Source organism: Grammomys surdaster, unplaced genomic scaffold (assembly GCF_004785775.1).
Source record: "Grammomys surdaster isolate TR1022 unplaced genomic scaffold, NIH_TR_1.0 130, whole genome shotgun sequence".
Taxonomy (NCBI): Eukaryota; Metazoa; Chordata; class Mammalia; order Rodentia; family Muridae; genus Grammomys; species Grammomys surdaster.
In genome coordinates this window covers 26,538,076-26,563,440 of record NW_021604588.1, presented here as the reverse complement: position 1 = coordinate 26,563,440, position 25,365 = coordinate 26,538,076, and the positions used below count along the sequence as shown (strand labels likewise).

The window sequence follows — 25,365 nt, the reverse complement described above, 5'->3', positions numbered from 1 at the left end:
TAGGAAGTGCTGATGACAGCATTTCTCCTGATTTAAGTAAGCTCCAGACACCACGGGTATTGACAGGCACAGAGACTGACAACCATAGCAGAAAGACAGATTGCAAAACATGAAACAATGTAAGTTTTCAGGCCAGAAGTTGCCAAAAACCACTACAACGGCTAAGACACAGAGCTTCAAAGATTTGAAGATGTTAGCTGGATGAGGGCAAAGGCTGAAGCTTGACAGTATGTCAGCACTCTTTACAACATTCTCTTCCATTGAGAACGCCAGCAGGCATGGTCACTTGCCACATCTGAATGTAAGCTGGCTTTAAAGCCACTTCCTGTTTTGGGGCTTGTATAAGTTTATCCTGTTACAGAACAGTGCCATAATGCAGCCCCTCCTTCCCCTCCACATCAGCTGCACTCTTCTCCACAGACTCAACGGACTTCCTTCTCATGGTCTTGTGTTCAATTCCTTCTCTGGAACTTTGGGGTCTAAACTTGGGTATTTGAGAGTTGGAGGACTTGATTCAGAACCCCCTCACATGGAGGGGTCACATGTATCTGGTCTATGCTAACAATGGAATGCGTATTAATTATTGTATAGTAAAATATACTTACTGCATATTGTATACTTATCGTATATATTATATACTTATTGTATATTGTAGTACTGTAGCATTGTAGTGGTGTTTCACCTTAACTAATGTATTGTACTATGCAATATACAATATGCAAAATCACGGAGAATTCTTAAGTAACTTTAAAATGAAATCTGAGCTTACATGCTAGGACAGCCTCTAATCAGCTATGTGAATTTGGGGCCTCATTTTCCTCCTCTGTGAGATGGATCTGAGGAAAATTTAACTTCTCACAGTTGCTATAAGAATTAAATATATCGAAGCTGAGCATGACCAATAAGATATCTGCTCCCTGTTCAAACTGTCCATCTGCTGGTTATAACAGCCCGTGGTCTGGAAGTTTTTGTTTTTCCTTAAACTGAACTGAGGCTCTAATGTCATCAGAAAGGAATTCAAATTTCCCAATATTTCATGACACAGGAATGGCTTTGGGGAAAATGATACAGGGACAGGGATAGTGCACCAGCTTAGGAAAGATGAAGACAGAAATAGTTTCTTTCTGAAATTGTAAGTTTTTCAGATTGCCATGGCACCTGCCAAGGCCCTTGGTCTTAACAGGGAATGCGCAATTTAGATTCAAACAAAACTGACAGTTATTGACTGGGGAGCAGTTGACAGCAACCTGAGTTAGACACAAAGGTGCCTCTCCAGACCACTCACACCCAAGTAGCTGTTCTTCCTCTCCATATCACCAATTCATCTTCCTTTGCAATTTGCTATTTTGAAAACATCATTTTTCCTAGTATAATTAATTACTTCATTTATTCCCATGAAAATGCGCAAAACAAATTGGGACCAAGGCAAAACACTGAGAAATAGCATGAAGCTAACATATGGTCTCTCTACTTCTGCAGTTTCCAATTTTGCACTTCTGAACTACTTATAGTTCTCCAGATAGCACCTCTGCCGAGAAAGGCTGAAGCTGCTTTCTGAAATGTTCCTTCACCATGGAGTCATATCTTGTCCCTACCTGGCTCAGACAGCCTAGCCATGCAGCTGGGCTACAGCAGGGCACAGAGCACGCTCCTGTCATCTATGCCTGTTCCTAGTCCATACACATAGGACCTTCCATCTCCCCATCAAATATTCCCTGTCCAGGAATTCATCCATAAGTATATTTCTTTCTTAGGCCCCTGGCTGTCCCCTTCTCTTTTGGAAGCTGGAGACTTACCTCTGTGATTTGGGGGTTGGAGCACTTGACATTGTGGCTGGACCAGTCGAGCCAGGGGCTAGAAGTACTGGGGCAGTGTTGGTGGAGGGTACATCTGCGCTCACCACTGCACCAGCCACACTCGAACTTGTGGTCAGCCTTGAGGCAGAGACCACAGCTTTCCCGTTGGGCTGCACACTTGTAGAGATGAACTGCAAAGAGAGGGGGTCGTCAGAGATAGGACTGCAGAAGCTCACCACATACCTTCCGTTTGTAGGTGCAACAGATCTACCCCAACCACAGACAACATGGGGGTCACCACCCTGCAGGAGCAAAGCATGGAGGGTGAATAGGGTGCCTAGGTGGTCATCTAGAGGCACAGCAGAAAAGATGTTCAAGGTTTCTGCTCCTGGACTGAATCAGATCCGTGCTTTTAATTGCGGCTTCTCTACTTCCCATCAATGTGACAAAGTATTTAACCTGTCCGAATCTTGTTTTCCTATATTTATCATGGAGATATAGTTGGTTGTGGGGAGGTTTGAAAGAGATGTTGTACAGTGAGTACAGAGCAGTGCCTGTGATGCACTAGATGCTACATACACACCTGTTATCTTTTCTTTGAACTCTAACAGTACTCTTGAGCTGTCTCTCCCAAATGAGACATATGGGCTCATTTCTTCATTGCAGGTAAAACTGAATCAAGCTCAAAAAGATGTAGTGGCTTTCTCATCTTACTATGGGTACTGGTCTCAAGCTTCCTGTGCTGCTGATGTTGGGTCCAGGGAAGACAGGAATCTCAATTGGCACCCTGGAAATTGTGTGGGTCTGGCAACAGAGTCAGCTAGTGCTTAAAGAAAGTCTAAGTGGCTAAGTAGGAAGCATGGTAGCAAGGAAAGCGTGATCCCACCCTCTTCCATTTTGCTTTGATTTTTCTCTAACTAACTTGGAGGCACTAGAGGAACAAGCCGTAAAGTGTAGTTGTGTCGTGAGCTGACGGTTTAGTCTATTCTTTTTAGTACTGAGAATTCAGAGATCCAGTTCTCCAGATAAATATAATCAGCTGACGGATTCAGCTTCTAGAAGTAGTCCCATCTGTCCATGTGTAAGCTGATATTTCATTATTATTACTTGATAACTACATTCAACTACGTGTTCTAAGCCGTGTAGAGATGCTTTAGATATCTGTGGTTATGTGTAAATACTACATCAGTGGATACGGGCGTCCTGGGGGTTCCTAGAAATAATCCTATGGTGGCTAATGAGTGATGACTCACAAAGTCACTTCACCTTTTCCAGCCAAGTTGTCCTAAGCTTTTGTGACCTGGCTGTGTGCCTCTGCTGGAGGTCAGGTGTATACCCAAGAGGAGAGGCACTTTACACTTTTCTATAGCACTCCAGGACACCTCTATTCTGTCTAGTTTCCCAATCCTAGCTACACAGACTATTCACCACTCGAAGCCCTAAATACTCTTATACCTGTGGTCTCCAAGGCACAGGATAAGCAAAGGAAACCTGAAATTGAATAAGTGCTTGTAAAGAATTTACAAATCTGAATTATATAGTCTTTAACCATAAGTTTCTTAGATCCTCAGTAAGACCTTGGGCAACAGGCTTCCCTTCTTCCACGGACTGTTGTGGAGACAGTAGGATGTAGAGAGGTGTCACTGTTAGTCTGAACTTTCATGGTTCAGGGAAAAGCACCAGCAATGGAACTTGGATGGCTGAGTTTGAGAGCCTGGGTACTTAAACTCAGTGGCCCACTAAAGCCGATTCATAGCAGCTTTCTCTGATGCTGAGAATCTGGTGGACACAAGTAGGAAGGTAAGCTGAGGCTGCTTGTACACTGATAGAGCTTTGTAGATGTCAGAAAAGTCTGTTGTACCAGTCTGGACCTGATGGCTATTTTCCTCCAAGTTCTGGGTGCAACCTCTGGGATTTAACTGATCTAACTTGGCAAGGAAAATATCTGTTTTTTAGTGGTGGAAAAAAAAAACTCTAGTCTAAGGACAAGTAAACATTATAAACTACCTGGACTGAAATCCTTCTTGCAGTCTAGGCTACATTGACTTTAATGGTGTACCTGGGACAACAACCTGTATTCTATAGATGCTGAAGCACCTACAGAACCTGCTTTCCCCTTCACTGCCATCTGCTGTGTGTGTACTAGACTGCACGCCAGCTCTGAAGTCAGACTATCTCAGGACTTACCATATATCTCAGCTTCACCATCGATAGGATAGGAATAATACCAGCACACATTTGGAGTTACTGAGCTAAGTAATAAAAACAATTTCAAATGGATTGCCTAATGAGTGCCTTATATGACAAGTGTTAGTAGTTGGGTCATTCTGAATGGCAGGCCTGAGGGTGGACCTCAGTTTTGAATGAGTATGATGTGAGCTTACAGGGCAAGAGCCTCAGAAGTTCCTCCTTGCTCTAACCCACGCCCACTTTCTGAGCTTCTCCGCTCCAGCTGTGAACCTGAGTTAGCATGCTGTTTCCCCACTGGTCTCAGGACCAGAGCCTAAGACTTACAAGTCTTCTTTGTGCTGTGACGGTGACCAGGGCTGAGACTGTGGGAAGGAGAACCTGAGTGAAAGCACTATCTCCATTTCTAGGGAAGCTGTCAGGACACTCTCTCTGCTGTTCCCCTAGGTTAGGTTCCATAGATACTTCAAAGCCACCAGGAACCAGTGAAGAGTACACACGAATGGCCAGACATCTTGTGGATTCTCTGGCTGTAATAACACAAGGCTCCCAACAAGAGCCCTTTGATGGCTTCAAATGTTGCTTTAGGAGTTCCCCAAAGAACTCTGCTGGCAGAGGGAGTGTGCTATTCAAGGCACAGCAGCGGCCTGCTCTGATCTCTCCAACCCCAGCCTTTCCCAAGGTCATGAAAAGATCAAACTTGCGCCCAGAAGCAGTTGCTTACCTTTCAGGTCCTGAGGGTTGTCAATGATGAAGTTGCCGTTCCACACCACAGCAAAGTCCACTGCTAGGTTGCTGATGTCCATGCCATCATACTGGTACTACAGGGACAGGATAGGAGCAAGCACACATCTCTCAAGGCTCTCTCTGTCACAGGAAGCCAGAATGCAAAGCAACTCCTCATGCTGCCTAAGGAGGCCCTTATGACACCTGATTTCTAGTCAGTAAGGCCACCAGGAGCCAACCTCAGCCTCTGGCTTAGCCTGCAGTTCTTTCTGAAATCTGAAAAGGCTTGGATCTTCATTTCCTTCTGCTGCTGAATCCGTCAGCTCTAAACACAGGTGCTGAAGCCCCTTTCTGTGTATTGGTTGTGTCTGTAACTCAAAAGGAATGCCACTTCCTCCCTACAACAGCCAACCTTTGAGTTTACCCTTGTTCCTTTAGTCATGGTTCATTTAGTTAGTCTCTCCCAGTAACATGGCCCCTCCTCACACACATATCCCCTGCTTCCTCCAAGCCTCGGACTCTTTATGTTGCCATTTTCTGTCTTTACTATGGCACTTTCCAGGAACTACAATGCATTCTTTTATGCGTGCCTTTATTCTCTCTCGAGTCCATGTGTGTGAGAACACAAAGTTAATGTCCTCACTGTTCTCTCACACCTAGTAGCTATAATAGGGCATGTGGCAACAGTTGTGGAATGGTTGGTTGGTCTGTCTCTTAGGTATATGGGATGAGGTTTTGATGTGTTTCTGTGCATATGTGCATACACATGTATGTGCATATATGTGTGTGCGCATATGCATGTGGAGACCAGAGGTTGAGGCTGGGTATCTTCCTTAGTCATTCTCCTATTTTCTGAGATTGGGTTGGAGTTCAGAGGTCTTGCTACACTCACTGCCCAATGGGATCCAATGGCCTTCCACCAGTCCACACCCAGCACTGGGCTCACAGTTGTGAGGCTTTGTGACCAGCACTTTTACATGGGTATGGGGATCCAAATTCAGGGTCTTATGATTGGGTGGCAGGTACTCCGCTGACTGTGCTATCTCCTCAGCCTCCTCTTCTTCTACAGATAGGCTTTACCTGGATTAGTGTCTAAGAAAAAAAGGGTTCATGTCTTCCTGGGTTTTTCCTAGCAGGAAAAAGAATGCTCCCATCAGGGTCCTAGTCTCCTGCTCTGACCTCACAGAGACTTTAAAGCCCTTCCCAACCTCTTGGGTGGTCCAGTTCCCACTGTGCCTCACTTAAGTTTCCTGAGCAGTCCCTCTTTATGTCTGCCCATTTCTAGCCATTGGCTTAGCTCTGGAGAGCAGGTTACCGCAGCCCTCCAGCCCAGCCTTCCCTTGCCTTCTTCCTTTGTTGCGCTCTCTTTCTCAGTCTGGCTTCCTGTGCACTTGGCACCGATTACAAATTCCATCAAATGCTTGTGACCCCAGAATCTGACAGCTCCCTGATAAGAGGCCCAGATTCCCTTTATCTCTCCCAGGCGAATTAGCTTTCTTCAACACCTTTGTCAAGCCCTTCATCTCTGAGCTGACCCCCCACAGTCAGAGACAGGGAGTTGGCAGATAAAAAGATCTTCTCTGGGCTGAAATTATAATTAAACACCTCGTGCTTTCTGTCCACCATTCTGGGCAGGCTTAACCCTTGTGGCTCCTAAAATGCTGCGTCTCCTCCCTCTCTTCCCACCCTTTCCCGTCCATCTTCATCTCAGAGACGCCCTCCAGAATCCTCACAAATTGAATGTGGATAGGGTACTGGGTGGGGCTGGTTCTTTTTGGCAGACGTTTTCCCAATGGCAAAACTGTGTTCTTTAACTTCAGAAGGGTCCCCCAAATCTCAGCTTCTACCATTAAGGTTCTCTTGGGGGCTCTCTCCTCTGAGACCATGGCTCAGGGTGCTCATAGGTTTTTCTGTCTCCAGTAATAAAGATGCTGCTTGTGATGCCACATGATCTAAGGCCTTGTCCTATGTGTGAGCTGCTTACCGAGCTGTTTTGGCACTGCACGCTGGAACTGTTGAAACGCAGGGCAGGGACCCGGTGGACAGCCCCTTGAATGCTCAGCACACACTCGTAGCCTCGCTGGCCAGACTGGGGTTGGGGCAGGTTTCGAGCCTTAAGGGTGATTGGTTTCACTTCCCCAACTGGGATCAGAATCTCCTCCGTGGGCACGAGCTGTGGACAGTCCTAAGTGAGCAAGCAGAGAGCTTCATTAGTCTTCAACTCAGAGCTTTCTCCTCACCTGGAGGACAGGACCTTCCTGTTTCCTGGTGGGTTGCTCCTGAGAAGAGTTGCACCTTATTTAAGAGATACATTGAGTCAGTGGGGAGGATGAAATCTTTTACTCCTGCTGGGCTTTGATATTGTCAACACCATTCCACAAGCCATCCTAATCTTTGGGTGTGTGTTACAATTTAGGAATTAACTTTCAAACACCAGTATGGCAAACTGTGTGTTTTATCTCCGGAGACTAAATGAAAGAGCCTCCAGGGGTCCATGTCCCCAGCTCAGGCACCCCACCTCTGGTTTTATCTGGTTCCCCAGCCCCTTGGCCTTTTACATTGTCTGGTGCCTGAGGCAGCTGTTATCTATGGCTTCAGCTTCTTGGTTCCAGCTGAGCCAGGCTTTCCAGCTTTCCAGGAGGGGGATCAAGTACCTGCCTCCTCACTCCCCCAGCTAGTCTCCAAATACTTGCTCTGGCTTTTTATCTCTTCATTACAGCGTGTGAATGCTATGCTGTTTTGGAAAACAAAACCCAAATAGGGAACTGAAGAGAGATGGGAGAGGCCAGTTTTGCTCAGTCTGTGTCTGGAGGCAGAGGACTAATACCACACTGAATATCAACTTCATCATCCTGCAGAAAAGATCTGAGTCTTGTTGCCTGCCCTGCCCCCTAGAGGACAGATGTGGAAACTCTTCACATGGAAATATTTCTAATCTCCAGGGAGTTCCTGCAGGGCCTCCACATTCCCTGTCCTTTGGACACTAGTTCCTGAAAGGATTTGGGGAATGTATAGGGGCTCATGTAGCTACAAGGCCTGTAAAACGTACTTCTGGTATTTGCTGCCTTAGTACCAAAGCTGCTGGACTTTCTGCAAGGCGTGGACAGCCTCCAAGAAGAGACTGGATGCCAGAAGCCATCATAGGGCATTGAATAATCACAATCTCTACTGTGGATCTACAGAACTAGCCAGCTTCTTTGTGTGGACAGACACAGTCCCTTCTTCTATTTTTCAGATCCCAGTTGCAGGCCTATCATATTCTGGTCCCTAATTGATTGTAAATCTGTTTGTGTATCATGGTCTGCACATACTGAACACATGGTTCTAGCATGCTGTCTCTCATATCGATAACACATCTGGGCCTTTGCACATGCTTTTCTCCCTATCAAAGACTAACCCTTCTTGACCAATGCCATTGTCTTCCTGTCCCCTGCTCTACCTCAACATAATCATCTCATCCTCTGTTACCCAGACTTCCCACTTGGAAGGCTGGCCTGACTCTTTCCTGCACGGACTTCAGGTAGAACTCTGGGTATTGGCCCATGCTTGCACTGAATCAGTGGAGCCACAATTCCTGTGGATTTGTTTTTCTTGCTTACCTGTGATCTTCTCAAGGACTGAGTCTGAACCTTTCTACCCCACATCCTAAGTCTTCATCTTGTGTCAGATGTGTACTGGATACTTAGGCATTGTTTGCAGGAGGGTGATTGTAAATGAAAGGATAAAACAATAGACAAAAGAATTTTGAAACTTTTTTTTTTAGTTCTAACTTTGGAGGTTGGTTAAAAAAACTAAGGGAGACTTGAGAAGCAATTTGATTCTCAAGCTGGGACTACAACTGGTAGTCTGTAGCCATGGTTACTGGAGCTCCATAATTACCTACAGGCGCAGACCTATCTTTTGAGGAGTATGACCATTTATGTAGAGCTAGAGCCAGAATTTCCTATTGAGACCTGTCTGAAGGAACTAGGAAGACTTGCAGGGTAAGCTTGGCCACTCCTGCCTACCAGTCACAGCACAGGAGGACTCCAGCAAGCAGGTTTTCTGAGAGGGCAGGATCATAAGGAGTCCCAGAACAGATGTGTCCCAGTTTAGAAACCAGTTGCTCAAGGTGCTGACTCATAAACCTGCCCTTTCTGCTCTTTTGATTTCATCCCCTGCAGGCACTTTTGACAGAGTCTTTCACAGATTTATAGCCAGGAAACCCAGGTATTCCTCTGAAAAGAAGCACATCCAGCCAGCAGCTAAAAATCTAGCTAGAATCTAACAGGATAGACTTTATGATAGAAATAAGTCTGATACATAATAGTGTATATGTGTGTGTGTATGTGTGTGTGTGCATGTGTGTATGAATGCATTTATGTACAAATTCAAAAACAGACAGATAGATAGATAGATAGATATTGATTAACTCAGATTTTGAATCGATTGCTGTAAAAAATTCTTGTTGCTCTAATGAGTTCAGAGAACAAATTTAAATTTCAGGAGGTCTAGAATCTTAAAGATATGCTTTTGGAAGTATGATGTCTCCAGTCAGTAAATAAGACTGTAGCATCCTTTATATCTTTTGAAGACCAAAATTCTCCATATTTGGCCCCCGGTATTCATGAATTCCATCAGCCAAGGACCAAAGATATTCGGAGAACAAAAGTTATACATATAGTAGATACATACAGGGTCCCCACTGTGATATGTTCTCAAATAAAGAAAGCAGCTACTCATAAAGCAGTGACACAGAGTGACAGGTTCTGAGTAACCTAGAGACCATTTAAGGTACAGGATGAACTGTGTATGGTTTTATGAAAATATCACACTGTTTAGTAGAAGGGACTTAGAATCTATAAAGCTTCCGGAGCCAGTCCTCTCTGGCTGTGGAGTGATAACTGAATATACTCATATGTGCCAACGTGCATCTATCTTAGAGGATGGCGAGTCACGGGCAGGAGTTGTTCATGAGTCATATATTTCCAAAGGACAGTCTAGAACTTTAGAAATCACTGTGCTCTTTTAGGCTTTTAAGAACTAGTTTTATAGATGATGAATAGGCTCCTCTCTAATACCCAAACATGCTTATGACTGACCTAGCAGCAAAAGGATGCATTGGATATCGTTTAGTTGGCAGTGGCTCTGGGGTCAGAAAAGGACTTTTTTTTTCTATTCCCAGTGTAAAGGAAAGAAGTGGTTGGTGTTCCAAGCTCACAATCTGCATCTTTGGCAGCAAATAAGATGCAGACCTGATCTGTGAGATGAATCCATGAGGTCACAAGTGAAGGGCAGGAGTTGGGGGTAAAAACGGCAATGGTGAGACCAAGGCCAGAGTCAGGAGAACTAACAGCCAAAAAGTCTCAGGGCTGCTTGAAAGTCAATACATTTGGGACTTGGGAAGGTCATAGGTCCCATCGAAACCCATTCCTATGCCACTTGTATCTACACACACACACACACACACACACACACACACACATCACAAGATGAAGTGAGAGAGTTGGGGGGGAGTAAGGGAGAGGAAAATAGAGAGGGAAGAGGAGAGAGGGAAAGAGAGAAAATGATGTTTTTGTCCTAAGAACAAGAAGGCCAATAACAATAAATAACATTTTTGTAGAATGTAAAGATGTTCATCAAAATTGGTCAAATATTGATGACGCTGCAGATTTCCTGAAAACCACCTTAGGTCATTTTATCTCCTCTTTATACCCCACAGTGCAGTCAAGCCTCTTCAGCGGGTGTTTCACTTCTAATGAAGGTGATCAGATGTTCTGTTTGAAAACAGCCCAGGGCCCAGTAAGAGGCAGGGAGAGTGCCTTGATGCCCATTTACTTTGGTTAGGATTCAGTGCTGAGGACCTGTTGGTCCTCAACAGGACTTCTTCCATGTGGAAATGGCATTATCTTCACCTACTGGACTTCAAAGAGTGAGAGCAGCTAGCTTCTTGGTAAGCTAATCCGATTTATTTGGTTCTATCTTTCCCTTGGGATGGGTGTAAAAAAAGATATTTATGTATCTACATCTCACTGGGCCTGTTTCAGCTGCGGGGGGAGATGAGCCTTCAAGGCTGGCAGCTGGACATATTCCAGTGCACACTACCTGCTCACAGCGTGTTGCTGGGAAATAGAGGTTTAGATAGCCTGTCGGAAAGCTGAGAGGCTCTAACTGAGGGAGAGCAGTGTGGAGAAGATGAAGCTCAGCACCTTCAAAGGGCTTAAGAGATGGTCTGGAAGAAGTTCTGCTTCTCCATCTACAAAATGGAGTTAGTAATACCTGACAACTAAATTAACAAAGGAGTGATATGCAGTGATTGCGTGGTAACAGGCTGTTTTAACAACTGTTACTATGATTACCGTGTATTTTTTGAGTAGGTGTGGCAGAGCCAGGAGATTCAAACTTGTTCAAAACCACTTTGGGCGGACTTCTGACATCCTCATTTCTCTGATCAACAATCAGAGGTTCAGTTTTGTCACAGAATCAGCATAATAAATAGTGAAGTCTAGCTGAAAATTATTCACAAAGTGATGTGCACATGAAAATATGCAATAGATGTAAGCTAGTATACTCCTATTTTGGAATTGCATGTGCTTTGGTCCAACATGTCAGTTCTTCCTTGTCAGGCTTAAGCATGGATTTGGCCCAGCAGCTTCTGGAAGGATGTAGGTAGATGAACCTCTAAAATATGGTCCTTCTGACTCTTTCATGGGAAGTATTTACATCTTTGGAGAGAGATTTGTAGTGGTCCAGCCATAACTGAGCCTTCGTGACTAACAGCAAGGGGTTAGACTAAAGCCATGCCTACAAGCATAACCATGGCCATGGAGACCAATATGCTCACAGGTCCCAATTTTCTCAAAGAGCAAATGAGTCAGCTTTTTCTGGATGTTGAATTTTCTATAGCCCTGTCTGGGGAATAACTCCAAGTTGTTACCCTCCTGGTTACTATAGATGTCAAATAAGATATAAGTGAAACTGCATTCAGCTTAGAAAGTCAACTGAAATGCCATCTGTCAGTTGTTCTCATTCTTTACCTTCATCTGGGATAGCACCCACGAACTTGAATTTCTAGCAAGTTTGCAGGTGATGCTGATGGCACAGTCCTGGAAAGGCACACTGAGAACTGCGCCACAGGTGCAGAACTATGAACACATGAGGCGTGACTGTTGCAGTGTTGCTAATCGGCGGTGCTAATTGGCGGTGCTAATCAGTGATACATTGCTTCTACCAAGTATACAGGCATGAAATTTTGATTCAAGGTTGGAGGAGGGGCTTGAAGGAATTGGTAAAAAGATATTCTAGTAACCCTAGAATCTAAGGGATTCACAGTCCCTAAAACAACTTTACCCAAGCTGTGTACAAGTACTTTTATTATTCTTTGAACTTTGGGAATGAAGTCCCCTGAAGCAGAGCTTTGAACAGAAAAGAGCTGAGCCTGTAAGCCACTGAAGAAGAAGAAACCTTTGTGACCCCACGGGGTGAGCAACAATACCAACCAACCAGAGCTCCCCTGTTCTAAACCACCAGCCTGGGAGCACACAGGGAGGGACCCATGGCTCCAGCTGTATATGTAGGGGAGGAGAGACTTGTAGGGAATAGGAGGGAGAGGAGGTCCTTGGTACTGTGAAGGCTGCGTGCCCCAATGTGGAAAAATTTAAGGGCAGGGAAGTGGGAGTGGGTGGGAGGGTGGAGGTGCATCCTCATAGAAGCAAAAGGAGGGGGGATGGGATAGGGGGTTTCTGGGTGGGATGGAATGGGAAAGGGGATAATTTCTGAAATGTAAATAAAATATCCAATAAGAAAAGAAGAAGAAGAAATGCATTGTCAGCTGTGACTGAAAGATTCAGTTGTATTCTATGACTTCAAGAAAGAGGCCCTAGCCATTGTGCTAGGAAACTGCACTCTATGTCCTTTGCTGAGTCAAGCCAGCAGCTGGATGGATTCTGGGCTTCCCTCACAGACTCCATTTAATTCCCATGTTATGCCAACAGCCAGCATGCATGAGGGCAAGAGGGCTTCTGCCCTCTGTTGGGAACATGGAGAGAAGGAGAGAAGAGAGCAAGGCACTCAAGGGACAGACACCCAAGAATGGAAGACTGAACAGGGGATGTGAGTCTGCATTTGTCCCCAAGGTCTTTTGGTGATTATTTAATCCTGAGTAGCAGGGAGGCCGTTCTCTAGACTTTCGTATCTCTCACTTGCTACTCAAGAGGAAGTATGCTTCCGTGGTTCCTTGTGGTGAAGGGGGCTGGGCCTGCTGCTAATTATTCTTCTGAGGTTCAGCCCTCAGGCCTCCCCACCAGAGTTTATTTGTCTTGCTCCCTATGACAATCTGCTTGCCCTGGCTCCAGCTCACCCCCAGTCTTAGCTCTGGATTTCTATCTGCCTGAAAGGGTAGCCTCCAGAGACACAGAGTTGCTCTTTGTCCTGATCTGCACCAGCTTCTTCCTGGGTTCCAGCTTCCTTCTTCCAGTTTATGAAGAAACTTCATAACTTCAGGAGCCACTTTCTGAAGACAGTGATTATTAACCTTCTACTGCCTAGCCCTTAGCTCTTCTGTAGTGGCTTGCTCCCCATGGCCATTCCTTCACTGGCTCCTAGGCTATGTTAACTCCTGCTCCAAACCTTCTGCACATAAACCCCTATCCCAAGAAGGCTGGCTTCAAACTCCTGCAGAATCCCAGACCTGGTATTAATTCCCAGTATCCATTAAGATCAATGTAGCATTCTAGCATGCCCAATGACTAGAAAAGAATCTTTTCTAGATTGTCCCAGGGACTGGATACCTGGCTCTATCATTCTGAGACAGCTGTGGGTGAGTCTGTCATAAATACAAGTTATGGGGCCATCTATCTGTTCCTTTCAATACAGACAAATTACTTGTACATTTTACAAACTACATATAATACAGATCATTTCAGAAAGGGTGAGTTGTAGAGTATCAGGTGTATCTGTTCCCAAAACATTCCAAAGTCTATTTTATGGTTAGCCATAGAAATAACCAGTGCAACTGTAAAGATTGGGAGAACCAAGAAATTTATTTTAGGATATCATTGACAAGTAGCGGTCCCCATCACTTAGATTTAGGTACAGAGGTCACTGACTGTTCATCATTTCCCTCCATGTATGCATTCTACAAACATAGAATGAATTAGGACTTAAACATAAGACATGGCCCTTTCTTTCAATCAGCTTCTGGTTCAATGCAGGAATGTTATGTATCTAGAAAGGCAACAGTAGTATATGAAAATTCCACAGTCACTCATTAATTTCTGCAAGTTTTTTCTAAAACACTAAAAAAAGTGTGTGTGTGTGTGTGTGTGTGTGTGTGTTTTGTATGGTGTGTGTACAAGGTCCTAATTGTCTAGTTCTAATTGGCTACCCCTAGGCATGAAAAATAGACAAAAGAAAGGGAAATTGAGAAGCAGGTTTCATGGAGTTGAGGCATATTGGGGTAATGCGAGAGACCTAAGCTTTGTGAATAATTGATATTAAGTACAATATTCACAGCAAAGATGAACATGATATTTCACTGTATCAATGACAAAGGCAGGTCAGGCTTTAGGGAAGGAGCTTCAACTAGATAATATAATAGGACTTTTGGCACTGCTCGGGGCTTTTTGCTAGCTGGATTTCTTTCTGTCTCCAAGGCCACCCACCCAGTAATACATCAGAGTCAAAGAATCATTGAATTTTAGAGTTGGATGAAAAGTTGGCATGAAAAAATGGTTGAGAGTGAATGTTCTATTGAAACACAGTAAGTCTACAGCCAAGCAAAGAGCTAGACGCAAAGAATAGACAGCATTCATTACAGTCTCTTAGAGCACGGAGTCTGTTTGTTGGGTATGCTTCCTCTGAACTTTTAGTTTCAACTAGCAATCACCTTGAATGCAGTCTTAGTAGTCTAGCAGATTTAGCCTCTTCTTGGGGACCTTCTGTTGCTACTTTATTGAACTTTAATATCATTTATTTACAACATGCAGAATCTCTGATAAGGTGACCAAGATAGGGCGGGTCAAGAGATGGTTAAGTCACTGGACAGACCACTTAGGGTACAAAGAGAATGCTTTTTTGGGAATGTTGTCATGCCACAGAGAACATTCTTACCTCTGAAACATTGATCCTGCCCTCCTGGAACGAACATGTGGTGGGGTCATGTGTGCAGAGGTTACGGTACTTGCACCAATGGCAGCGGAAGGCGCTGTTAACACAAGACAGGCACCTGCAAGGAGGAGACAAGAGGGCCAGCCATATAGGCCTGTCACAAGGGAGGCCGTTAACCTTACATTTTCATCTACTCTTGGGAAGGTAAATTAGTGGACCACCTAGTACTGAGAATGTGGATTCTGCATCTGAGATGTTCCTGGGGCCTGAAACTTAGCAATAAACTGGGACAGCAGTGGGAATAATTTAACCTACAAAACAGTGGTGTGCTAGTTTATATTTTCAGGAATTTTGTGAGCTAGAATTTTACTCTAATGGACTGAAATTGACTATGGTTGGAGCATTTAAACCACGAAAGTTGGTAAATACTATGAATTAAGTTTCTAAAAGCCTAATTGCTGATAGTTAATGCCAGTATACTATGGGTTATCAGTCAGCACAGCTAGCTGAAAGGGCAGAGAGGCAGAGATCAGGCAGATCTGGTTCTATCTGGATTCTGCTGCCAGCACTGATGTCATCTTGAGTAAGTCACTCACTCTGTGCATTAACGTTTCTTCATCTGTCTGATACAACATTCCTGTGCAGTCCTCGGGGTTGTTTGACGGTGTGAGAGAATGTATGGGAAATGTTTTTTTTTTTTTTTCAAAAGAAGGTTAGATGTGATCATTATTTTCAAGCAGTTAAATCACCTATTATTTCAACAGCTTGAATAACATTTGACTATTAGCAATTTGGCTCACAGAGTTTGTGTTCCTGAGCTTGGCAAATTTACATTATTGAATGGTAACTTTGTCCCTGATCACTAGTGGCCCTAGCATGGAGAAATAGCCTATGCCTATGGCATATATGTTCTTCCCAGAAAGAACACATCTTTCTTTTTGGGCTCACCTGGAGGCTCTGTGTGTGTGTGCTAAATCTCTGTGATAGAAATGTCCTGAGAGTTCTGGTCTTCCTCCTCCTCAGCTTCTGTATGATAGCCTTTCAGAACTATACTGAGCTGTTATGAACAGAAATAAGTCTGCAATCTGGCGCCACCTGGTGGGGTTCTTATTAGTCTGGGTGGTAGGGGCTTCCATTCAGGGGTCTCAGGGGTAAGACCATGTATGAGGTAACTGGGTCCATCACACCCTAGAAAGGATTTTTCTCTAGCCATGCACACCCTGAGGTTAGTCATGTCTAAAATCACTTTCTTACTGAGATTGAGTCGATGTGATTTCATGTACTCCATCGCTAATAGATTTTTGATAATATATATGATTCAACAAGTAAAAAATGAATACAGTCTAGGCTAAAAGAAATGGTATTTGTTATATTCTAACCCGAGTCTTCTACTGTCTGATTTTGTCACCATTTGGAGCACTCACTGTCTAAGGGTCTCAGCTTACCATATTGAAAGGGGGGAACTGAACTTGATACTGTGACTTTTAGTAGAATGCCAGGAGTAGAGAAGGGTAAGATGATGCTGAGAAATAAAATAAAATCCTGGCTTTCAAGGAGACTTGTTTTTTGCTGTTAAAACCTGATGCCTGTGACAGCATCTTCCTTGACAGAAATACATCACTGAATGTGGTGACTTCACACTGGATTGCTATCTCACAAACAATAGATTCTGTTACCACTGTCTTAGATTATGAAGGTTGACAGGTCCTCCCTCCAAAAAGTGTGCAATTCCCAAGCTGGGTTATCTCAGGATTGAAATGTAATGGGTTAGTGGTCATTTTTATCTAGTTCTGTTTCAGTCTTCTTGCCCTGCTTTTGTTGCCTCTAACCACTTTCCACCTCTTGGTCCGGGTGCATCCTGCTCATAACATATATTAAGGAAGCATATGTTGCACACTGAAGTTAAAACCTTTCTGACTCTTCCAGGCCCTATCACTGGATATTGAGAAAGGCTGCTTTGTATGCCTGTCCTCCTTTGTGTGCAAAGCAAACTCCTTCACAACCCCACTGTCAGTCCCTGACTTCAAAGCCACTGCCAATTGACTGAAGTGAAGACCCCTTCTTACAGCTTCTAGGTCAGGGCCCTCTTTTTACCATCCTAGCTTCAGAATTGGGGATAGAGTGTACTAGGGTGGGGTCAAAGAAATGAAATTACGGGCTGTGGTGAGTGACTGCCATTCAAATGAACATGTGTCAGTCCTCCTAGAGAGACTTTAATGTGACTACTGTACAAGTCCTGCCCTAAAAGGAAGAAGTGAAACCCCATACCCACATCCAGACCCAGGCAAGGCTCCTGTGGAGGCATGCTTACAGTTGGTGGGCGCTGCAGTTGTAGAACTTGAATTCAGTGCTGACAAAGATCTTTCCTGTCTCTTTGGATCTCAGCTGCAGCTCTAGGCCAAACCAGTCTGCAAGAGAAGATAGAGTGAGTGAACACTCTGGAGCCTAGTGAATACCCTGAGGGGAAGGCCATGTCATAGAGCCACCTATGAGTACAAATGGCAGACAAAGCCTGCTTGAACCTGTTTTGCCCCCAGAGAATCTCAGTCTGTACCCCAGTAACAGATTTCATGAGTCCCTTGACTTAGTTAGGCATGATCCATTCCTGAAAGAATTTCAGAATATTAGCTCAAGAATCGTTCAAAGCAAGTTCTGTGGAGAGAGCTCCAAGCAATCTGTTGCCCAAATCCCACCTTCCTGTTTCTAGAAAGGACAGTCAGTGGGCACAGTGCACATTATGCATTCTCAGCCCAGGAGGAATGAACATGTCCCTCCTTTAATATCATTTTGGGCATAGCAGTGTGCTTTCAAACTCAAACAAGTTGCATAAGCCAATATTAGCATCTGATACTGGTCAGGTAGCTTCATGCCTATATTGTGACCCCTAAGCTCACTATGGAACCCATGGCTCTGTTGACATAGTCCTTACCTTGATCCAGAGGAATGACAGGGACATCCTTGGGTCCAGGTGAGATGCAGATGACTTGACTCCCAGACACCTGCCCCTCCACCTCAGTCAGGTTCCCAAAGGCACAGGCGATACCCTCCGAGAGGTTGGGAGCATCATTCACAACCAGGCTGAGCTGTGGGAGAAGCAAGAGCTCAAGAGAACCAGGCACCGGGCAAGGTTCCCTGTCAGGACCTATTGCTCAGGGACCTCCTTGATCTCATCTATAAAAGAAGGGCTCTAGTCTAGTGATCTTCCATCTCTGACACTAAGCAATTAGAAAAACAAGTGGTTGTGTGTTGTATGGGGTCAGTAGTCTTCATAAAGATTATTATTGTTACTACTTCAATCTTGTCCAGCATCGGAAAGCACTTGATGTTCAACGAAGTTAGGGGATTTGTATCAACATTCATCTCAGATCCTGCTCTGTGTGACTTGGACATTAGTTGCAATGCACAGGTAGACCTGCAAGTGAGTCATAAGCTTAGGACTTTACCACAGGTCTTAGCTTGAGCTCCTGGGAGTGTAAGCTTCACCAGGGTGGAAGCTGGCCAGGTATGGAGCTAGGCTGGTAGAAGAAAGTAGATCCTTGCCCTAGTTACCACTCATCTATTTATTTGGAAACTGTGTGCCCCAGAGCTTCTGTTCCTCTCTTCTCTCTGGGCCTTCTACTTTCCAGCAGTGCCCTGGTGTGGGGCAGGAGGCTCACAAGACGCTCAGGGAATCAGAGAAGGTTCACTGATGGCTACATAATACCTACTACCCAAGGACTGCAGTCTAGAAGAGCAGTCTCCCGCGTCTCTAAGTTTGCAGAGATTCATTGCGGTGGTAAAATAGAGACTTTCAGAATTTGGAAACTGTTGTTTTGAACTCAAATCCCTTTTCAATTAGTTTGTCCTCAGCTCTCACAAAAGGCACAGCATCCCTGATTGTTTCCTTAGCATCACTGTAGCCAAAACCTCTTGGTGGGGGTATGAATGAACGGGAAGGTTCATTAGCTAATTAACATTCATGAAGCTCATAAAAGCTTCACAATGAAAATGCAGTTATGGCCTAAGGACATGGAATATTTTGAGTTGTACCTTGACAGGTGGTTATTTTATTATGTTTAATATCCTTTTTAAGCCTCCACTTTGAATGAGTCTCAGTCTTCTTTTAATCTCTCTTCTGCCTCTGCCAAGCACAGTGGCAAGCTAAGGCTTTCTTGAATAATTAACAAACAGGAGACTGAACTCATACCATGTCCTAAGAATGTGCTGTTAAGTATTGTATAGGTTTGTGTGTGTGTGTGTGTGTGTAACTAAATGTAAAATTCAGATTTACAAAACAGATCTGTGGATAATAAATTTGCAGAATGTGGTGACTATACTCTTTAAAACAGGAGTTACCAAAGGCATGTGTGTGTGTGTGTGTGTGTGTGTGTGTGTGTGTGTGTGATATTAGCACTGAAATCCTGATCAGTACATGCAAGTATTAAAGAAGTGTGTTCTGTGCTCCAGTCGTGCCTGATGCATACTCACCAGCCGGCTGTGATCTGACACAGAGATACTGTTGGGGTGCACCTCAAGGCTCATGCACTGGGTGATACTGGCAGCGAATCGATTTGCTTCCCAGGCCCGTTGGCATTTGTCCCTTCGGGAGCACCTACATGAACACAGATTCATAAGAGCTCATGGCTTCTCTGTCCCTGGGTAAGCATGTGTTGCTGCTCCTTGTGAAGATTTTCACTGTATTCTCAGTTGTTCACTGTCACATGAAGCTAAAGTTATTTCACAGAAAGGGATATAAACTCCAAACCAAGATGCTGGTTAGGTATAAAGAACATCATGCTAGTACTGTCAAATACTCAAGTAAGAAATTTGGGGTGCTTGAGAAGGAGGGCTATGAAGGTGAACCTAGCTAGAGTGTTAATCTCTAATACAGGGCTTCTTACTTACTAGCTGGGTCCCACTGGTCAAGTTACTTAATCTTTCTCTTTTCTGTTTTCTCATCCTTAAATTAGCAAGGATGATGATAATACCCTACCTTGTAAGGCTACTCTCAGCGTAAAGTGTAGTAGTCCTCAGAATGCAGCCTGGCATTGAGTAGATGTATCCCCATGCTAGCCCTTGTGATACTGAAATTAATAATAATGATTAATAACATTATCAATTCCCCCCCAAAGGTGTTAACAAGCAAGGGTCTTTGTTGTAAGGATGCATACGATCTTTGGCTGGATTAATAGTTCTCTAAAGGAAGAGGCTGTGTTTTATTCAATGAGACATTCTACCTGTCACAGGTTATATTTTAAATAAATCTCTGTGTCATGAAATAATGCCTTAAGCCGAAGAGACAGATGAAACAGGTGTCCAGGGTTGCCTGTGTCAGAAAGCCCACATGGCCTTTTCTCCTGAAATCATCTCCGGCCTCCAGCTCTTCACGCTGTGGTGGCAGGTAGGTGAGGTGTTGCCTGAACTCAGAAGCTTGGGACTGCTACCTGCTGTGTCTTATGTGACAGGCTCAGAGCCTGTGTAGCTCTAAACCAAATAGCTACAGGGCACAGTACTACTGTAGCCCACAGTCCAGCAGTACTTCCTACTCTGAGTCCCCAGCTCCTCCCCTCTTCCCTTCCAAGAACATAATGGATTCAAATATGAGTGCTGTCAGAGGAAGAATTATGGAGGTTTAAGTGAATCCTTACGACGGCTTTAAAGTGAGCTCTTGACTAGAGCCTTTATCTCATTGACTAACTGAAATGGCTCTTTTTGAAAAAAAAAACATCCTATTTATGGCAACAACCCTAACAGAGATAAATAGTCTGTGAGACAGTAACACACTTGTCGGGGCAAATCATACAGAAGCTACAGGAGTGTTTCAAATCCCACGAGACACAGAGGTTCTGCTATCAGCCCTCTGCCTCAATCCCCTGCTGCTTTAGAACAGGCTGGTTTTCAGTCCTGAGGTTGAAGTTCCTGGGTCCTCACTGTCCTGCTAGCTGGGCAGTCTTGGGGGTAGGTGGGAGAAGCGTAGAAGTGGGTCTGCTGAAGACGAATGCCAGGTAATGAGAAACCCAGATATAAAGGTGCAGTTCCTGTCCCCAGGCAAGCTTGCAAGGCTGTTAGGTGTGTACCCAGGGAGGTGGAGAAGATTTCCTGAAGCCAAGAGAGGAGCTCAGTGGGCAGAGGAAATCTAGGCTATCTTGATGGAGTTCCGTCCTTCTAGAAGACACAGCTGACCTGGAACTGGAGAAGGATGGGGTGCTCTAGGGTAGTTGAGAGATGGGTGTCATTACTGATCCAATAATAGATGCTGAAAAAGCTGGAGAAAATAAACAGTAACTCCAATCTGTAATTTTACTTCGTCCTTTCTGTATATGCAGAGTGTACCAGACACTGAAGCCTGGAGAGAAAGGCAGGGAGGGAGGATGGGGCAGGGTGTATGTAGATGGGACAGGTGAGTAACTACAGTGTGAAGGCCTAAAGTCGGGGACATTCCCATGTAGTGAACCATCAAATTCTCAGAGAAAGCGTCTGCAGATTCTTGGGTCAGGCGTACTGAAACGTTGACAAATTTACCAGCTTTTCCATTCCTGGAGCAGAGTTGCTGGTTCTGGCATCTTCACCCCATGACTAACTTATATGGAAACTTACTGTGTAGGTTTTGTTGAGACCACTTTTGTAAAACTTCTTGAGAAGTCTCTTACCTCCCAACACCCAAGCAGGGACTCAATCCTTTGTTAGTGGGCTTAAATCCAGTCCAGATTTTGCATCTGTGAAGCCTCCCTCCCTCCCTCCCTCCAGAGCCCTCCCAACACCTGCTGCAGAGGCTGAAAGCCAAGAGCTATTGTGCAGGACCCTGAACTCTGGCCCTCTGCCTCCGCCTCCACCCCAAACCCGGCACATTTCATAGAAAGGCTTTGCTTGCTGGCATGGCGCCATGGAGTTTCCAACACTATTGGGCAACAGAATCTCTAGCCAGGCTCCTGTTTTAGGGCTTTCACCCTTTTTCTCTTCCTCTGGGGCTCCTCGAATTAGGAAGTTTAAGTGTGATTTTGCATTTCTATTGAGCTGTTGTTCAATGGTGGGGATGTGTTTGAATAGGGATATGTGGCCAGTTGGATGTAGTGCAGACTTCTTGGAATCACGAAATAATGAGGCCAGAAGGGTCCTCCCAAGGGTACAGAGACCTTAATAATTATTTTGATTTGTGTTGCCTCTTCTTTGTTTCCAAAGCACTTATTATTTCATTTCAGTTTCACAATTCACCTGTGAAATAGGCAAACGCGAAATGGAGACCCAGAGTTGTCAGGAGACCCACCTAGGGTCACACAGCAGCAAGCTGGAAGGGAAATTCCAAGTTCTGGTATCCTACCATCTGGTCTTAGCCCTTTGTCCAGACAATTTGAGAAGAGGCTTTTGGAAACTGAAGGATTCTACAGCTGCCCTGTGACTTTTCACAGTCATCTGAGAACATAGTCATGCGATTTTAAAGTAGCTGAGATGAGCAAAGGACTGCATGCAGGAAGCAAACCCTGGGGCCTCTCCCTGTCTTCCACCATTGTGTCTCATTTATAATCTCTACTGTTCAAGAAAGAAATTCCTTTACTGCCCAGTCCACCACACCAGGAAACCCCCAGTCTTCTGCATGCTAGCACCACCTCTGAACACCACGAACTTACATGTTGTGCAGGGCACACCAGCCACAGTGAGGATCCCCTGAGCTTAGACACTCTCCGCAAGTTGTATACTGTTCACATGATTCAACAGGGACCCTGGTGACCTGGCAGAGAGCGGAGAAAGAGCATGGGAAGGTCATGCTGTAACAACTTGAAGAGGCGTTTCAAAATTCTCTCCTTTATTCCCCCTAAGGTATTTCCATCTCATTGTGGGCACGTCAGAAGAGGTTCACCCTAAACAGAAAGTATCTGAATGGGAGCTCCAGACTCTTTGATATTACCAAGGGTAGAAAGAAAATCCTCCAGCCTACTGCTTCTTTCTGTCAGTGTCTTTTTGAGAGCCTGGCTAGTGTTGAAAATGGTTAATTCTGCTAAAAGGCTATTGAGTGGCACAAACTCATCTCTGAAGAGCTTTCAGCTGGGCTTGGGCTGAGACATCCTTCCTGTACAGCACACATGGGTTGGGGGGAGAAACTTTTCCCATCAAATAATATTCATAGCCAACCAAGTGTACCACCTGGATCCAATTATCCTATTCTCTGATGTCTGCATTCAGTTTCTCTAGTAAATCTCCCATTCTTTGGAAAGTCTGGCAAAATGGGAATCTCCACAGAGAAGAGTTGCCTGTTTGATTCTGCTTTGCCTGGTTAGTGGGAATTTGCAGATCAAGCCCTCCCCCTCCTGCAAACCCCCAAAAGCCCAGCTTTTGAAACCCCTCCTGGTTTTCTGGAGGAGCCTGGCAAGCGCCTGAGTAGGGTGTGTGTGGCCCCCACTCTCCTGCACCTGCCCAGCACATGTGACAACAAAGGCCAGGCAAAAGGGGTAGAGGATTGGAGTTTTCCATTTGACATATCTTAGGTGTCTGTTGCTGATTGGGTAAGAGGTTTCTGAGTTGCAAAAATACATGCTGGGTTGGAAATACAAACTCATTTGCTAGGCCATAGAGGACTGTCACCTACTAGAAGTGTGAGCCCAGGAGAAAACATGACCTGCAGCCCAGTGACAATGTTCTGCCACTGGCAGGGGAATAAAGATACAAAGGGAATATGTTCACAAAATCCTTTCTGGAGGATTAGCATGGATCCTAACATGGTAAACATGGGGAAAGTTTATTGAATGTCAGCTCTGTGGCAGCCTTGATGCTCAGCTATAGAGAAGCCACAGCAAATGGCACAGATTCAGACAGCACAAAGTCCAACAGTTCACAGGAGTCAGCGGTCCCCAACTGAGATTTGCTCTATATGTTGCTCAGTATTGGAGCTTAGGATTGGTGTGAGCACTAGGTGATGTGGGACCTCAGGAGAAGGACATTCAAGCTAATCTGTCAAGAAGACAGAGATAGAGATTAAGGGCAAGTCTTCAAGGATGAGAACATATTCAGCTGAACATGCTGGTACATGTCTGGAATTCGAGCACTTGAGTTTGAATAGGGGCTGAGGTAGGTGTATTCTACATAAGTTACCTAGCTTGTGCTACATAGTAATTCCAGGCCAATCTGGGCTACAGAGTAAAACTCAGTCTTATAAAAAGAATAGAAATAGAAGGGGAAAAAGGGAAGGAGGGGGAAGATGAGAAGGATGAAGAGGATGAAGAAGAGAAGAGTCACCAGATGGAGAGACCCACAAGACTTTCCAAGATGAAGGATTATCATGGGCAAAAGTCACAGATAAATTCATCCTAACTTGAGCTTGTAGGCTGGGAGAAGCAGTAAGTCATTCTAGACCTACCCACTCGTAGTACAACATATCACTTAATAAAACTGAGTGACAGCCATCAGCCATGCTAGGTCTTAAAAGCCAAACCTCCTTGATAAGGAAATAAGATGTATGGAAAGTAAGTATAAAATCTGGAAAATGGTTTAAAAAGTAGATATCTCAAGGGTAGGTTGGTGGGTCATTGGTTTAAAAACCTCAAGCATAACATATCTGAGGGTTTGAGCTGATTGTAGATCAGTCCAATATGAGTATCAGGGTGATGTATTAGAGAAAGAGGCTAAGGATATTATGGACCACCAAAACAGACTTACAGTAGCAGACGAGAGCTTGAGATAAGAAATTCAGGATGGTCTGATCTGCAATGGTCACTTTGTTCAAAATACTCATCATGGGGATGAGTGGCAAGCAGTGTGACATTCCCCTGGCGGCCATGAAAGGGAATGTAGGCCTGAAAGGAGACTGTGGTCCCTTTACAACTCAGTTATCCAAAAATTTTATCTGTGTTTACTCATATTTCCTTTAGACAATTTCTTTAAAACATTTTTACCTTGTGTGTTTGTGTATGTGTATATAGTATATAAGTGCATATGTTATATACCTATATGCATATATATATATATATGTGTATATGGTATACATGTACATATGAGATACACACACACACACACACATATATATATATAATTATATATATATATGCATATATATACATATATATGTGTGTGTGTGTGTGTATGTGTGTATGGTATACATGTATATATGAGATACACACACACATATGTGTGTGTGTGTGTGTGTGTGTGTGTGTGTGTGTGTGTGTGTGTGTGTAAATGCAGACATGTATTTGCCATAGTGCACATGTGGTCAGAAGGCAATTTCAGGTCAGTCTTTGCCTCCTACCTACTGCAACTGCTCTTGTTATTCACGAAGACATACAGCAATCTAGCTGGCCTGCGGATTTCCAGGGTTTCTCCTGGAATCCCCCTCCCTTTCCCCAGAATCCTGCTGTAGTAGCACTGGGATTCTAAACCATGTTACCAAGCCCAGCTTTACGTGGATTCTAGGAATCTGATCTCAGATCCTCGCTCCTGCTTGTGCAGTAAATGCTCTTCCTACAGAGCTTTCCAGCTCAAGACTTGCACATCTGACAGATGAAAGAAAACATCCAGTTATCACTACCAAAGAAAAATCCTTGAAATCTCCTCACAGTTGGCAACACCTACAAGACACACCTTTCTGACAGATGCCTCCTAG

At 44.4% G+C, this 25,365-nt stretch overlaps 1 protein-coding gene across 1 annotated transcript in view; it reads right to left on the bottom strand.

Annotated features, from left to right (window-relative positions):
* The window catches only part of Plxna2 (plexin A2), a 173,254-nt gene that overhangs the window by 44,809 nt on the left and 103,080 nt on the right, over positions 1 to 25,365 (bottom strand). Inside the window, exons 4-11 of the mRNA XM_028758728.1 lie at positions 22,400 to 22,500; positions 19,263 to 19,386; positions 17,725 to 17,878; positions 17,107 to 17,203; positions 14,799 to 14,913; positions 6,694 to 6,894; positions 4,708 to 4,804; positions 1,797 to 1,987 (exon numbers count right to left, since the gene is read on the bottom strand). Coding sequence (XP_028614561.1) covers positions 1,797 to 1,987; positions 4,708 to 4,804; positions 6,694 to 6,894; positions 14,799 to 14,913; positions 17,107 to 17,203; positions 17,725 to 17,878; positions 19,263 to 19,386; positions 22,400 to 22,500 — 1,080 coding nt within the window. The remainder of the gene's footprint in view (positions 1 to 1,796; positions 1,988 to 4,707; positions 4,805 to 6,693; positions 6,895 to 14,798; positions 14,914 to 17,106; positions 17,204 to 17,724; positions 17,879 to 19,262; positions 19,387 to 22,399; positions 22,501 to 25,365) is intronic.